This window comes from Scardinius erythrophthalmus (genome assembly GCF_964197995.2).
Source record: "Scardinius erythrophthalmus genome assembly, chromosome: 5".
In the NCBI taxonomy this organism is placed as follows: domain Eukaryota; kingdom Metazoa; phylum Chordata; class Actinopteri; order Cypriniformes; family Leuciscidae; genus Scardinius; species Scardinius erythrophthalmus.
In genome coordinates, this window is record NC_138225.1 from 42,316,717 (window position 1) to 42,332,571 (window position 15,855).

General features: G+C 35.8%; 2 protein-coding genes across 4 annotated transcripts in view; one reads left to right on the plus strand and one right to left on the minus strand.

Annotated features, from left to right (window-relative positions):
- The window catches only part of cldn15b (claudin 15b), a gene marked incomplete at its 3' end in the record, with an annotated part of 72,622 nt that extends 67,655 nt beyond the window's left edge, over window positions 1-4,967 (minus strand). Inside the window, exons 1-2 of the mRNA XM_081367046.1 lie at window positions 4,908-4,967; window positions 4,609-4,741 (exon numbers count right to left, since the gene is read on the minus strand). Coding sequence (XP_081223172.1) covers window positions 4,609-4,741; window positions 4,908-4,952 — 178 coding nt within the window. The 5' untranslated portion in view covers window positions 4,953-4,967. The remainder of the gene's footprint in view (window positions 1-4,608; window positions 4,742-4,907) is intronic.
- Window positions 4,968-5,817: 850 nt separating this feature from the next.
- The window catches only part of LOC308691608 (uncharacterized protein), a 42,273-nt gene continuing 32,235 nt past the window's right edge, over window positions 5,818-15,855 (plus strand). For 2 of the 3 annotated variants that reach the window (XM_081367004.1, XM_081367005.1), the window contains exons 1-4: window positions 5,818-6,052; window positions 6,139-6,191; window positions 6,300-6,389; window positions 6,748-6,872. In XM_081367004.1, the coding sequence (XP_081223130.1) occupies window positions 5,871-6,052; window positions 6,139-6,191; window positions 6,300-6,389; window positions 6,748-6,872 (450 nt within the window). In that variant the 5' untranslated portion in view covers window positions 5,818-5,870. The remainder of the gene's footprint in view (window positions 6,053-6,138; window positions 6,192-6,299; window positions 6,390-6,747; window positions 6,873-15,855) is intronic. The other variant, XM_081367006.1, reaches the window with a different exon arrangement.

A 15,855-nucleotide genomic window follows, 5' to 3' on the forward strand; every position in this document is an offset into this window, starting at 1 on the left:
GACGCTTCCGTCTGCGGCGCTTCACTGGCAACGCCAGTGAAGCACCGCCGACGGATCCACAATTCTTTTCGGCAACGCTTGACGTCACCCATTCAAAGTCAATAGGCTTGTTTGAGATGAGCAAAATCTGCGCAGAACCGATCACCGGTGATCAGCGCGAGATGCATGCCGGTTAGAAATGTGTCCGAGTGCGGTCCGCCTTGCTCTGATGTCATGCTGACGTATGTCAAAAATCTCTCGCGAGCGCAAGGCACACCTGTCGGATTCTGCAGTCGAGCGCAGTTGCTCTCCACTGACTGCGCTGATCAAAAGCATGATGGGAAACGACTTGCTGACGACACAGCTTAATGTTTATTGGTTTAAACAACCGTGATGTATTGTTCTCTTTTAAAATGTTTGATTTTAAAACTCTGATATCATGTTTTATGTGTATGTGTGAATATTCCCAAACTATCTAACAGTGCGATCTCTATGGGTTATGCAATGTAATTTTTATTAAAAAAAGAAAAGAAAAAACACATGTCTGTATTAAAGAAAAAAAGACTAATAAACATGTATTTGGAATGGAATTTAATAAGTAGGCTACTTTGGGTGTCTTGTTCATTATATTTATTTTCATATAAAAGCAACAGAACTTAAATTCCACCCAGTTTAATAGCAACACTGTGCACGAGCGTGAATCCCGTGATATCCATCTTTGATCTCACAGGTGTCAGATCCACTGCGAGAAGAGAGAACTGTCCGGCTTGCCTGCGCTTTTTTCACTCCTCCTCTCACTGCAGCCGCCTACTCTCGACTACATTTCAGGCGAGGCAAGGCGCATCTCAAACAAGCCTAATGGGAAGCGTTGACGCTGACGCCCCGTGTGAACGTACCGTGACCCCTCATTCAAGCCGCTTGTCCACCAGCGTCTCAATTTCTGACGCGACGCCAAAGCCCATTCATTTCCTATGGAACTACGTCAGGCAGCAAAAACGCCCCCGCAAAGCATGATGGGTCGCGTCGCGTCGATTTGGTCAACAGCGGCGCTGCAAAAAAGTATCTCGGTGGATACTTTATGCAAATGAGAGCGTCAAAACGCGGGGCAGCAGCCAATGGAAACTCGGCGGCGAGAATTTGTGTATGGCCGTTGCTATGGTTTCATATTTAAAGTATACACAAACCCCGGCCCCAAGCAGCGAAAACGTCACAGGCGTCGCGTCGGAACAAAAATTGATCGGACGCTGGTGGACAAGCGGCTTTACACCGCACACGTATGCGGCGCATTATGGCTGCGACACGGCTACCGGAGCTGATCGCGCCCATTCTAGTCAATGCTTGTGTTTACACCGGCCGCGACACGACGCGTTTCAGAAGCTTCCCAGAAGCGGCTCTCCGCGCCGCTTCGCTAAATATAGGCGCCTAGTCTATTTTTGACGGACGCGCGTCCAAGTCGCACCGGAAATACAAAATAAAAGAAAACATTGTCAAATTCAAAATAAACACTCTGTGCAAACTCCCAAACGTATTACACACCAATATCCTTGGTAGAAACCATAGACTGTATGGTAGAAACCCAAAAATCAAGAAAAAACACGTCGGACAGGCAAATCACGTGGTCTCGCGCATCCACTCGCTCCTCCTGGGGGCTGTTCCATAAAAGCCGCTTAGAAAAGCGGAGATTAAGGAGATTAAACTCCAAAACCGGACTTGAATGAGCCTTACAAATGAGTTGGGGCTAAAGTGGTTTCATAAAAGGTAATTGAAGCTCACGCAATCTCACTAATTTGATCCAGGTTTATCTAGTCTAAATAATTGCGTGTGCACGCGTTTCTGAAGCAGCCCTAGAGGTCGATCGTGGATCAAATCGATCCACCATCAAACAGCGTATATTTTGTGCTGTTTTATGCGTTTGTGACATCCCCCCCCCCTTAGTTCAAAACGGACATTTTGCAGTTATATTCTCCATCTGTAAATGTTAGAAAGTCATGCAAATGTATCCATTTTGCTGCTAATTTTCATATTGAACGAGCGCTGCTGCGCCAAATAGGAGCGCAATAATTCTGACTAAAATATACATTTTGCTTGGAAAAATATGCGATATTTTATAACACTACAAATATCTTCTAATTATAATAATTTATCTTTAGGATGTTGGATAAGTTGCACTGAACTTCTAGCGAACAGAAGTACTTTAGTGAAGTAGCCTATAATTCAGGGAAGTTTATTTTAAGAAACTAAATATATAAAGATACAAAATATAGTTTTGGGTATAGGACCTATGCTACTTAATAAAGATGATGTATAGGCTACTTATTTAGAATGCTGAGAATTACAGCTTTTAATGCAATATTTTTTTTTTTTCAAATCAAAATCCCCAGTTTTAAATGAGTAGATTTAGTTTCTAAAGTACATTATGGAGAGGATAACATTAAATTAAGAGCAAATGTATACATTTTGAAAAGATATGTGCAACTCTAAAATCAAAGAATATTCCATAAAATAAAGGAATATATATTATTAACTACATTTTTATATAACACTCCCTGCCTTTTATTTCTAGTAATTTGTTATTTTATTTATTTACTTATTTAATATTGAATATTTGATATTCAAATAATATTACTTGAATAACTATTAGGAATTATATGTCATTATAAGAGTTTGATATAAATATGTTAATGTTAAATTTTTATTACTATTTATTTATTGTTTTTTGTCTTTTCCCCCTTAAATCATATGTAAAAGTGTCTATGAACTTTTTGGTTATTGTTCTATTCATGTGTGTTTTTAGGCTATGTGTTGGTGGGTATTATCACAAAAGAAAAAAAGTAGAAGGAAAAATAAGGAATATTTATTGGGGGAAAATATGATGTCTTTAAAGGAACTGTCAATTTGTATAATTGTGTTAAATGTGTTTGAATTGAAAGACATAATAAAGTACATCTTACAGTTAAAATTTATACTCTGTTTTTGTAATTATTTATTTTTAATTTTGTGATTTTAACTTATGCTTTACAAAGCTTTTTTCAGATTGTGTTCTAATGTTCTTCTAATCATAAACATGTACTACAGCTGCCAAACAAAACCAGAGAGAAATGTATTCATAAATCTTTAAAACAATCTAATTAAATCTTGGGCACAAAACATTCAGCCAGTAAAAAAAGAAAACATGTAGTATATATATATCATTGTAGCCTTATTTAAGTTGATTTTCTGTATACTGTGTATTTATTTTTGGACTAATAGTGGTTAATAAAGTCCAATAATGGTATGAGAGAGTGTCAGTGGTAATATCATTGTGTTCCTATTGGTCAGTGTTAGAGGATCTGTGTAACAACTGAGGCTTAGCCTGACAGTTAGCCTGCCCTGGACCAGGCTAGTTTCCCAGCATAAGTTGCCGGGGTAACGAGTTTGAACTTTTTTAAGTTTGATTTATGAAGCCGAATCTACCAAAAATAAGCCTGACTAACCGAAATAAGCCTGGCTTATACTCTAATCTTGGTTTATGGAACAGCCCCCTGGTGTGAGTTGGCACCGCGTGGAGGACGGAATAAACCCTTGTCGCAGACGTAATGCACCGCAGACGTTTGCAGTGTAAATGAGGGGTGATGAGGCTTCATTTCCCCATCCCTAACACAGACCATATGACACGTTTCCAAAGTTATCATCATCGCAAATCTAGTAAAGTTTGTCTCCAGTTTACCGCTATAGATGTTTACCTAACTATGACGACTTCCACTTCTCAGAAACCTTTACAGAAATGTAAAAAGGGTTAATAATAATGACTTTAAATTATGTTTTGGTGGTAATTTCTCAGCCAAAATTGAATTCGATAATTAATCACATAATAAATTAGATTTTTTTTTTATTACATGACAGTTCTAATTTTCACCTCTTTGATTTAATCAAACAAAATCAAGAGTTCAAATGTGTTGCAATGATAACATTTTCCTGGATGTTTTGTTACTCTGACTGCTCTGAGACAACAAAATAAATAATGGAAAGATAAATAAAAATGAACAGAGAACTAAAACAATATTTTAAAAAAGACAACAAAAACATTTTTTTTTAACTAAGTTCACATTAGTTAAGCTTGTGATTGGCACAAGTTTACCTAAATGTTTAAACTGGGATAAATCTGCAAAGTTAGCCTGTTAACTGTCAGTGTCCCGGTAGGGGTAGCATGACACTTTGAAAGTTTTTAAATGCCTTTTTCCCAATCAGATGTTTCAGTCATCATCATAAATTAGGTATCATTCCAAGCTTAAATACAAATGTCATCCTGTGAAATTGGACATTAAGTTACCTTGGAAACTTTTTAGCAAGCAAAATTTTTGTGAAATATATATATTTTATGATATATGATATATATATTTTAGTTCATTACTTCTGCTTTAGTGTAAAAACTCAAAACTTTTTAACCCTTTCATTTCCAAAAAGTGGGTGACAGTTAACAGGTTAAAGATGAATGCCATCTGTCAATTACAATTCCTCACAAATAAAATATCATAATCAGAAAGTTATGAAAGCAAAAAATATATATATTTTTAAATTACGAATCGTCCATGTCGTGGCATCCCTGTAATGGTTAAGTTACACTGTTTGCTAAAATGCAGATGCAGTTACCATCGAGCAGCACTATTCCCTTCTTGATGTCTTCCGACTGTTTGCTCCTGATCAGACACCACGCATACTCGAACTGAGTATCTTTAGACACAGACCTCTTTGATAACTCTGCCTTGTATTTCTTCTCGAATTTCTGAAAATAAAAATAATACAAAGTTGACAACGTGTCTACGACACAGGCTCGCTTTCAAATTAGCATCGGGAGTCAAATAAAAAGCTCTAAACGCACACATAATAACAATTAATCGGAGGCTACAGAGCATCATTTCAAACAGACATGAGAAAATAGCACAAATTACCTCCAGATCTTCTGGGGTAACAACCTCACCAACAACAGCTTCCATTATAATGGAAATAATGATGTGCTTACACCGGAAATTCCACACTCACGAGATCACGAGATTGCAGAAGATTTTCAGTGTATGTGGATTGACTGTCAAATCGCCTGACTCGCCTTTTCATCCAACATCTGATTAACAATCTGATTTTTTTTTTCATTCGTTTCATTAAAGGGATAGTTCACCCAAAAATTTTAATTCTGCAATAATTTTCTCACCCCCGAGTTGTTCCAAACCTGTATGAGATTCTTTCTTCTGTTGAACACAAAATAAGCATGTTAGTAATAATCAAACAAATAAGCATGTTAGTAATAATCAAACAGTTGACGGCAGTCATTGACTTTCATGGGGGAAAAAAAATCTATGGAAGTCAATGGGGCCCATCAACTGTTTGGTTGCCAACATTCTTTAAAGTAGACTATCTTCTTTTATGTTCAACAGAACAACCCATACAGGCTTGGAACAAGATGAGGGTGAGTAAATAGAATTTTCATTGGGTGAACTATCCCTTTGATAGCCTAAGTCCGAAGCATTATAAAGCTCAATGGATAACTAGGCCTATTTAATATTTTGCATTTACAATAAATAATAGGCCTACAATTCATTACTTTTACGTCTTAATAAAATGTCATAGAAGCCAGTCATAAATATTACAGTAAGTTTTATTTGTAACATTTCTGCTATTATCAAATGCAATTTTTGATGGATCAGATCTGACTCAAAAGAACACCATAGTCTCGACTTTCGCACACAGAAAATAATTAACAAATGTGAGTTTTGACGTACTGTAGAGCGAACCTTGTTCGCAAAATGGAAAATAAATGGGACTGATATGCAAATTAATGTTAATGATTAATGATTAGTGATACGTGATATGCAAATTAATTAACTAGGTCAATCTGACAGGTGCGCTTACCAGTCAAAATGAAGCGCCACGCGACGGCTGATCTATTGAAAAAAAAAAAAAAAAAAAAAAAAAAAACGAAGAAAAAAGACCGAGTTAATCGGTACAAAATTGTTTTTGAAGACTTCGTTTCATTATTCAAAATCTGTATGCAGTTGGCAGAAATAATCTTTATGGTCATGTGTTACGTTTCTTTGTTATGGTGAGTTTGGATTTTTCCCCAATAAGGAAAATTTCACCTACAGGGGATCGTGATTATCTTCCAGATAAGAAAATATTGTTTTTCAGGTTTCTTTTGCTGGGTTTATGTCCTATCTCTGTTTCTGATTCCATACCTATTGGTAAGCAAATATGGTTAAGTTCAAGTGTTTTAGTTAATGCTTGTCTATAGACAATTGGACTATGGACAGCAAGGTATTACAAGTTGTTTAAATGTGTTTATTTCTCAGGTATGTTCAGGACAGAGTGCCATGATCGTCATTTCTGGTTGTCTGTCAACTCACATTTCCTTGGCCACAAATTTAAGGTTGATGTTCAAGGTATTCGTTTTTTTCTTAAGCATCTCCTTTAATTAACTGATGTTTTTGTTTCTTGTCCAAATTTAACATGACTGAATATCTCATTCAATTGTTCCTGGTTTCAATCGTATTGTGTGGGTGAATAAAGGTGATCTTGGGCAGTTTTGTCATTTTAATTTATGCAATTTATTGTAAAGTCAACACAACACCTGTTGACCAAAAAACGATACCTCAATCACAGGACAAAACAAATGCTATATCATAATAGCTTACTTGATCTTACTTGCTTATTAATGGAGCAAATTTGTGTCCAATGTCCCAGATTACCCTAATTCACCCTGTCATTAAAATGGTGATGTAATTGTCTTCACTTTCACAGAAGACTCTGAGGTCCATGAGGTTTCTGGTCAGTGGGCGGCAGAGTGTGGTTATACCATGGCTCTTGACTCCTGGGGTGATTTACTGCTGCGTGTTTCCTACCTGGCCTGTCTGGTGGAGAACCAAGTAAGATGTACTTAATTGTTGTTCAAAATTAGGCTTTTCCATACAACAAGTTCAAAGTTCATATGTTTTCAAAGTCACTGTCAAATTCGAAAACGGCAAAAAGCGCCTTAAAAAGTATGTTCATATAACTTGTGAGCTATACTATGTCTTCTAAGACCATAAGATATATTAATGTGGGGAGCAGACCAAAATAAGTAATCTGTTGCAGAGGGAATGTTTTCTGTGAATATATGATCTACATTTCAAGCTGTTCCTCACGCAAAGCCATCTAGTATGGCCCACCATTATGGTATTTGTTTTTTGTTTTCAAGCTTCTCAACCCCTTGTCACTGAGTTGTCATTATTTTTTGTAAAACTATTCCTTACATTTTAAATGCACTGTAAAAAAATAAAAATATATATATATATATATATATATATATATATATATATATATATATATATATATATATATATATATATATATATATATATATATATATATATATATATATATATATATATATATTGTAACGGAAAGCAGATGATCAGGTCTGCCTTTTTGTTGATTAATCAAATCTAATCAACAAACAAAAGGTACTGATTAACCCCTCAAAACAAAACAACAGTGTTAGCAGATGCTCGGTCAGGTCCCCTGAGTTAATCTCATCAACTCAAGAAGATATTCACACTGAAAAGGAAGGACAAAGTTCGCCACGCGGTTCCACGTGTGCACGACTCTGCATACACACACACAAAACACAGACTCCTTATCATGCCCGACCACTTGTGGTCAAAATTACCTTTTTTAAAATGTTTAAAATGTATTTCTTGCTGTGCTTATGATCCTTATACCCGAAATACGATATATATAAGCTTTATTGATATGTAATCAGTTTAATATGCATGTAATCACGAGAAATCCTGTTTCTTTGTGTTGTTGACTAACAGAATTGTCATTCGCGGTATTGTTTTGTTCAGAAGAACACAACGGTGTTGAATATTTAGCACAGAATATTAGAGGATGCATTATTTGATTAATACCAGTTTTATAAATGTTTATGAACGAAGTTTATTCCGCCAGCATTAGTTAGAAGAGGCGTGTACCTTTCCAAATGAAAGGACATGACCACAATACGTCCTCCCAGGCGATTGGGTCACGCACGCAAGGGGGCGTGACTTGAGCTCCTTCAAAACACAGCGGGCTCTCTCACCTCTCTCTCTCTCACCTCGCTCTCATCCTTCCTCCTCTTCTACCGGCGCGACGCTTCCCCGAGGAACATCCCGGAAGGCCTCGGACAAACACATGTTCGAGTCGTAGCAGCCGTTCCTTTGCAACTAAGTTATATTTGCCTCTTCCTTCACGGAAGATGAAGACGAACTTTCTCGGTAACGTTACATTTCAGTGAGCCTTTTCAAGCTTCCCGCGACACCGGAAGACGCAGTCGAAACAGGACCTCGTCCGCGCTTTCAGCATCAACCAAACAGAGAACAGACGTGCAAGTATATTTATCTGATAAAAGCTGCTTTTCTGGGGTCCGTCGTTTAGGTTTCTGTATGTAACAATTACTAGCTTTTCCCTTCTCTCTATTTCTCTCTTTCTTTCTTTCATTTCATTTTATTCTTATCACGTATGTTATTATTGTTTAAATGTTTGTTTGTGTTTATTGTTTGCATTTTTACGTACGTTTCTATTCGTAGCTCATATAATCTTTAGTCACATTTATTAAAATCCATTTATACTTTTCACTGTCTCTGTGTTTGAAAACCCACCATTCTAAAGTCAATGAAACAAAAGATCCAGCTACAAGCTCGATATTAGACTACATTCAGTAGTTTTAATTAATAAACTCATAAAGTTTACTGTTCGTGGCCAGAACCTAAACTTTCTTGGAGTTTGTAAAAAGATAACCCTTCTTAACTGTGATAATCTCACCGTTACTCGCTGGACGAATAACGATTAGATCAGTTACAGAACCAGTTAATCTCTATAATTGATAAAATAAATGTACATGCGACTTATGAATTATGACCATGAGTCATAATTATTAATATTTCCAAAATTCCCTATATTCTTGAGCTAATTCAAATTTACCCAAAGTCGTATTCGCTATAATATATATATATATATATATATATATATATATATATATATATATATATATATATATATATATATATATATATATATAATCGTTAAAAGTGCTACAGCAAACCCTGTTAATTGGTTCACTGTTTCCTTAATAATTGATTTAATTTTTTTTTTTTTTTTTTTCTCTCGGTTTGGTCATTTACAGATCATTCAAACAAATCATTCGAAACATAAAACACAATAGATGACCAGGTGCAGGCAGAAGCTAAAGCTTATTGTGCCTGCCCTTAACTTTAGAATCATAAATGCAGCACATTAATGACAACATCTGTTCATAAAATTAACACATTAGTGGACCATTGTCCACACCAGAAGCAAGCCTATTTAATTAATTTTCATTCTGTTGAATATTTTTCCATTGTTATTCTCTTGTAAATATTTTTAAACTAAAAAAAGAGACGTGGCTTGTCTACGCAACTATTCCATAATTTAACTCCTTTATTTGATAAACAGTGTTCTCTTAATGTAGAATGTATTTGTGGTTGATTAAAGGTCCCGTTCTTCGTGATCCCATGTTTCAAACTTTAGTTAGTGTGTAATGTTGCTGTTGAAGCATAAATAATATCTGTAAAATTATAAAGCTCAAAGTTCAATGCCAAGCGAGATATTTTATTTAACAGAAGTTGACTACATCGAACGGCCCGTTTGGACTACATCCCTCTACTTCCTCCTTTAATGACGTCACTAGAACCGTTTTTTGACTAACCTCCGCCCACAGGAATGCTCCCTCAACCCTACCGAAATTCGTTTATGTACTTGCGCACTTCTTATAACTTACTGTGTTTACTCCGCTCTTACGGTGATTTTCTGAAGGAAAACTGATGCTTCATCTATTATGTGATGTACAATAAACTTTATTAAACTCATCAGTATATGTTTGATCATCATTCAGACAGCAGACTTGTAGGCTATTAATAAATAATGGATACATACAAGCAGATGACAAATACATTATAATAACCGTAATTAAACTACTAAACTATACCTGTTTCATCTCTATACAGCACTCTGACTCTGTAGGCATTATTGTCCGACTCGAAATGAACACCGTTACTGAGAGTTTCTGATATTATCATCATTCCGTGAGATGAAATTGTCCTGAGAGACTGAGCGCGAGCTCATGAAGCTCCGCCCCCTGGGTCGTACAGCAGCAGCTTATTTGCATTTAAAGGGCACACACTAAAACAGCGCGTTTTTCTGTGCCCCAAAAAACGACAATTTAAACATGCTGTAAAAAATGATCTGTTGGGTATTTTGAGCTGAAACTTCACATACACACTCTGGGGACATCAGAGACTTATTTTACATCTTGTGAAAAGGGGCATAATACGGGACCTTTAAATATACATAGTCCTCTGAGATTATAATTACTTTCTCGCTGGGTAAACAATATTTGCAGGCATTTATGAATTTTATTATGTTTAACTTGGTAAATAAACTTTGCCGTGTACAAATCGACTAAGTCATAAAACTTCTAAATTTTTGATTGAAGAAACAGTGAATTACTTGGTGAATTGTAAGGTGCATAATTAATTAATCTGATAACCTTCTTTTGTAATAGGAAAATTGGATTGGTTCTAGTTTTATATGCATTTCCCCATATTTCGATACCATACGTTAGGTATGGTGTGACAAGTGAACTATAAAGTAAATGTAATGCATTTTTGTTCAAAATATATTGCAACTTATACAAAATTGCAATCGTTTTTGATACTTTCTTTTGAACGTTTAAAAATGCGGTTTCCATGTCATTTTACAATCAATAATTACTCCAAGAAATTTTATATGATTTACTTCCTATTTCATTTTCGTTAATAGTGATCCTGATCTCATTATTTATCTCTTTATTACTAAATACCATAAATTTCGTCTTATTTAAATTTAGTGACAATTTATTCAAATCAAACAAATTCTTTAGTTTATATAATTCTCTCTCTACCACCAACACAAGCTCTATAGGATTTGGGCCAGAACAATAAATTGTATCATCCGCGAAGAGAATGAAATTAAAAACATCCGATACTTTACAAATATTGTTTATATATAACAAAAATAACTTGGGGCCCAAAACGGAGCCTTGCGGAACCCCACAATTAATTATCTGTAAGCAGGACGCAACTCCATTTAAATTAACATATTGAAAACGGTCTGTTAAATAATTTTCTAACCAAGAATGTACATTTCCCCTAAATCCATATTTTTCCAGTTTATGTAATAATATTCTGTGATCGATGGTATCAAAAGCTTTCTGTAAATCTAAAAAAAACTCCGATTGTATGTAATTTTTTATCTACTGATTGTGATATTTTCTACCATTTTAACAACTGCCATTGTTGTTGACCTATGAGCTCTGAAACCAAACTGATATTCATTCATTATATTGTTCACTTCAACATAGCTATCTAATCTTTTAACAAATAATTTCTCTAATATTTTTGAAAATTGTGACAACAGAGAAATAGGTCGATAGTTACAAAACAAATGTTTGTCGCCACCTTTGTACAATGGGAGAACTTTTGATACTTTCATTTGATTTGGGAATATACCAGTTTTAAAGGATTGATTACAAATATATGTAAATGGATAAATAACATCTTCAATAATATTTTTAACCATAAACATATCAACCCATCATTATCAGTTGACTTTTTATTCTTGCAGTCTTTCACTATTTTCAATATTTCATCTTTATTGGTTGGGTTTAAAAAGAATGAATTTGGACTTTCATATGTAACCCCAATTTCCCTTCCATTGTTTGGAATGAGTACAATTTTCTTTGCTAAATTATAGCCTATATTTACGAAATAATCATTAAACTCTAACTATTTCCTCCATACGACGTATTGTGTAGTTGTCTTTATTAAAGTAATTAACACTATCCGTATTACTGTTTTTTATGTATTAAATCGTTAAGTACCTTCCATGTTCCCTGAATGTTTTGTCTATGTTGTGTCAACAATTTTGTGTAGTAATCTTTCTTACTATTTCTAATTATATTAACTAGTTTATTCTTATGTTTTATATTTGCTTTCAGCATCTTGTGTTCTGGAATGTATACATTTCCTGTATAGTAAATTTTTCTTCTTGCAGGTCTTTATAATTCCTTTAGTAAACCACGGTTTCTGCATATTATTATTATTATATTATCGTTTTAAATGGGCAGCATTTGTTATAGATTTCTAGTAATCTCTCTAAAAAAATACCATAGGCTTCATTTGGATTTTCATAACTATAAATCTCATCCCAGTTACACTTATTTAATTCCATGCAGTGTTTCAATTGCTTCAAGTGTTCTATGTCTCACTGTTCTTGAATATATACAGTGTGTGCAGAATTATTAGGCACGTTGATTTTCTGATCATATTTTATTTCCAGGAACATTTTGCCAATTCCAAACTATATTAAACTTAATAACTACTATTAATTTTCTATTTAATCATGTATAAGTGATATATAATTGTTCATGAAGGCTGGAAATGAAAAAATGTCTTATTTTCAGGTGTGCAGAATTATTAGGCAAGTTTTCTATTATAGATAAAATAAGCCAAAAAAGAGATTTAACAAAGACTGAAAAGTCAAAAAATATTAAATCCCCATGAGAAGAATGCAAAACTAATGCAATACTAGAGATTGCAGTAAAAGCATGACCATTGGACAGTGAAATGCTCATTGGGTCAGCAGGGTCAGACAAAAACAGGTGGAGAAGAAAAAACACATGTTAACTGCAAAAGAATGAAAAATTAAGGTGAAGAATTAAGTGTGAAACCATCGGGAACCCTTTAGTCTCCAGCACCACCATTTTCCAGAACTGCAACCTACCTGGAGTCTCCAGAAGAGCAAGGTGTCAGGGTCTCAGAGACTTGGGTTAGGCAAAGAATCCTAAAAAATAACCCCCTCTTAATAAGAGTCACAAGCTGAAGTGTTGTTAAATACATGAAGACTGTTTTTTTTATAGGCTTTATAGACAGACAGATTGAGAGTGACTCTTGAAGGACCAGCAACACATCTTCTTCTACCACTGTTTGAAGAATTCATCTTCCAGAATACGTTTTAATACGTTTTGTGAGTTTATTTTTAGTCCATCTCCTACCCTGAAGTCCGTTTTGCAGAGATGGACTAAAAATTAACTCCCAAAACGTATTAAAATGTATTCTGGAAGATGAATTCTTTAAACAGTGGTAGAAGAGGATGTGGTGCTGGTCCTTCAAGAGTCACTCTCAATCTGTCTGTCTATAAAGCCTATAAAAAAACAGTCTTCATGTATTTTACTACTCTTCAGCTTGTGATTCTTATTAAGAGGGGGTCATTTTTTAGGATTCTTTGCCTAACCCAAGTCTCTGAGACCCTGACACCTTGCTCTTCTGGAGACCCCAGGTAGGTTGCAGTTCTGGAAAATGGTGGCGCTGAAGACTAAAGGGTTCCTGATGGTTTCACACTTAATTCTTCACCTTAATTCTTCATTCTTTTGCAGTTAACATGTGTCTTTTCTTCTCCACCGGTTTTTGTCTGACCCTGCTGACCCAACGAGCATTTCACTGTCCAATGGTCATGCCTTAACTGTAATCTCTAGTATTGCATTAGTTTTGCATTCTTCTCATGGGGATTTAATAATTTTTGACTTTTCAGTCTTTGTTAAATCTCATTTTTGGCTTATTTTATCTGTAAAAGAAAACTTGCCTAATAATTCTGCACACCTGAAAATAAGACATTTTTCATTTCCAGCCTTCATGAACAATTATGTATCACTTATACATGATTAAATAGAAAATTAATAGTAGTTAAGTTTAATACGGTTTGGAATTGGCAAAATGTTCCTGGAAATAAAATATGATCAGGAAATCAACGTGCCTAATAATTCTGCACACACTGTAGTTGGACCTGATGGTGGTTTAAACACATTTTGAAAACATGCAAAAACATCTGCTAATTTGTCTTCGTCCAACCATGTTTCAGAGACAGCTACAACACTAAATTTTGGAAGCAGGTTCAAAAAGTCTTTGATTTTTGAAAAGTTACTCAACAAACTTCTACTATTTAAATGTGTTACAGAAAAGGCATGTTTCATATTCACTCCTCTCTTAAACTATTCTTCCGTATAATAGTGACAATTTGGCTGACTACACAAATATTTGTCCGGATCAATATCTCTTTCAATGTCATACTTGCTATAATTTGTATCATCTATCTCGACACCTAGATGTAATATATTGTCATCATCAATATTACATACTGCCATTTTTAAAAATAGACTAATGTAACAAAAGCAAACGTAAACTAAACTAAATACTCTACAAGTCCGTACGATAGTCCTCATGTCCATTAACAACAAAAGAAGTAAATCTTCATAAAGTTCATCACCCATTTTTGCAAAGAAAATTGTAATCTTATCCTGAAAAGTGGTCTGATCGACGGTATTGAATCGGTATCTCATGCAGTTTGCAATTAGAGTTACTTGAACTGTTCCAATAAATCTTTTGTTTCCCTTTCCGTGATCACCTTTGATTCTTCTGGCATCCCATTTGTACGGACAAGAACACGACCATTTCTGGTCCATGTCGCCTGTATCTTCTTTTGTTTCCACAAACTCTTCGCTTGCCTCGCAATATCTGCGTTCTTTCTGGTAAGGTGTTCGTCAATGTACACGCCGCTTCCCCTTAGCTTGCGTGCTTGTCGCAGTAGGTCATCCTTGCGCTTTCTGTTTGCAAAGCGACCTACTATCGCCGGGTTGGCAGGCTTTTGTTTACTGGGAAGCAGGTGACAAGCCGATATATCCTTCGTGTCAATGGGGATGTCCTTTGTTGCAAGAAAAGTTTCCACTTGTTGCTCCAGTGTTTGTAGCTCCTCTGCCGGTGCGTTTTCCCCCTCCTTAGCGCGCCCGGTGCCAGCTGCAGCTACTCGGGCGTAACTTCGGTGCTTTGTTTCCAATCCATTAATGATTACTTCGTCTACTCGCGTATACTGTTCTAGGTCATCAATTCTTCTCTCTAGCCCATTTATGACCTCGTCCTTCTTCGAAAGAAGTACTTTTAGATTCTTCACTTCATCCAACAGCGTCACTATCTTAGCTTGCTGCTGCGTCAGGGTGAAGATGTCTTTAGACCACTCGCGTAGCTACGGGTGGGCCTGGATGGGCCTGGGCCCACCCACCTGTCAGTCAGGCCCATCCAGTCAGTGGCCACTGACTACAACAAATTATGTTGCGATTATCACAATTTTGACCTTTAAAAATAAATCTTAATGTTTCTTGATTCTTGTTTGGTTGTCACGGTGATGACGAAATGCCCGCGTAGCGCATTTCGCAGTCAGATTGCGAACAGCCCATCACCTCCCCCCACCCCCACCCCCACAACGACGAGCACATTCCACAGAGGGACACTGAAGTTTAGCTAAGTAAGTTATGTTAAACTAAAATTAAACAGAGCAACACTAAAGTTTGTCAAAAAGACCACGGCCGCCGCAGGAGGAAGATAATGCAGATGTTCAGGAGAACTGACTGAATCGTTGGACTATAACGAAATCATTGCAGTGTTCAACTCTCAAGGGGGTCAACATTATGAAGCTGCAGACTCGGAGCCTGCATCTACAGTCCCGCACCCAGAGTCCCGCATTCTCAGACCCCTCGTTTTTTGAGACAGCGCCTCCTGCTGTTCGAAAGATCGTATAACACCCTTATCCCTTATCCAAATGCCATTGAAAACAATAGGATGCAATATTACGGTCTTGTTTTATTGAGTTAATTGCGTTTTATAAGTTATCCCAATAAATATTTGTGTTCCCTGCTTAATGCATGTGCCAAAAAAAAAAACTCATGTTCTCTGACTAACAAATTACCCAGTAGTTATTTTTTGAGCG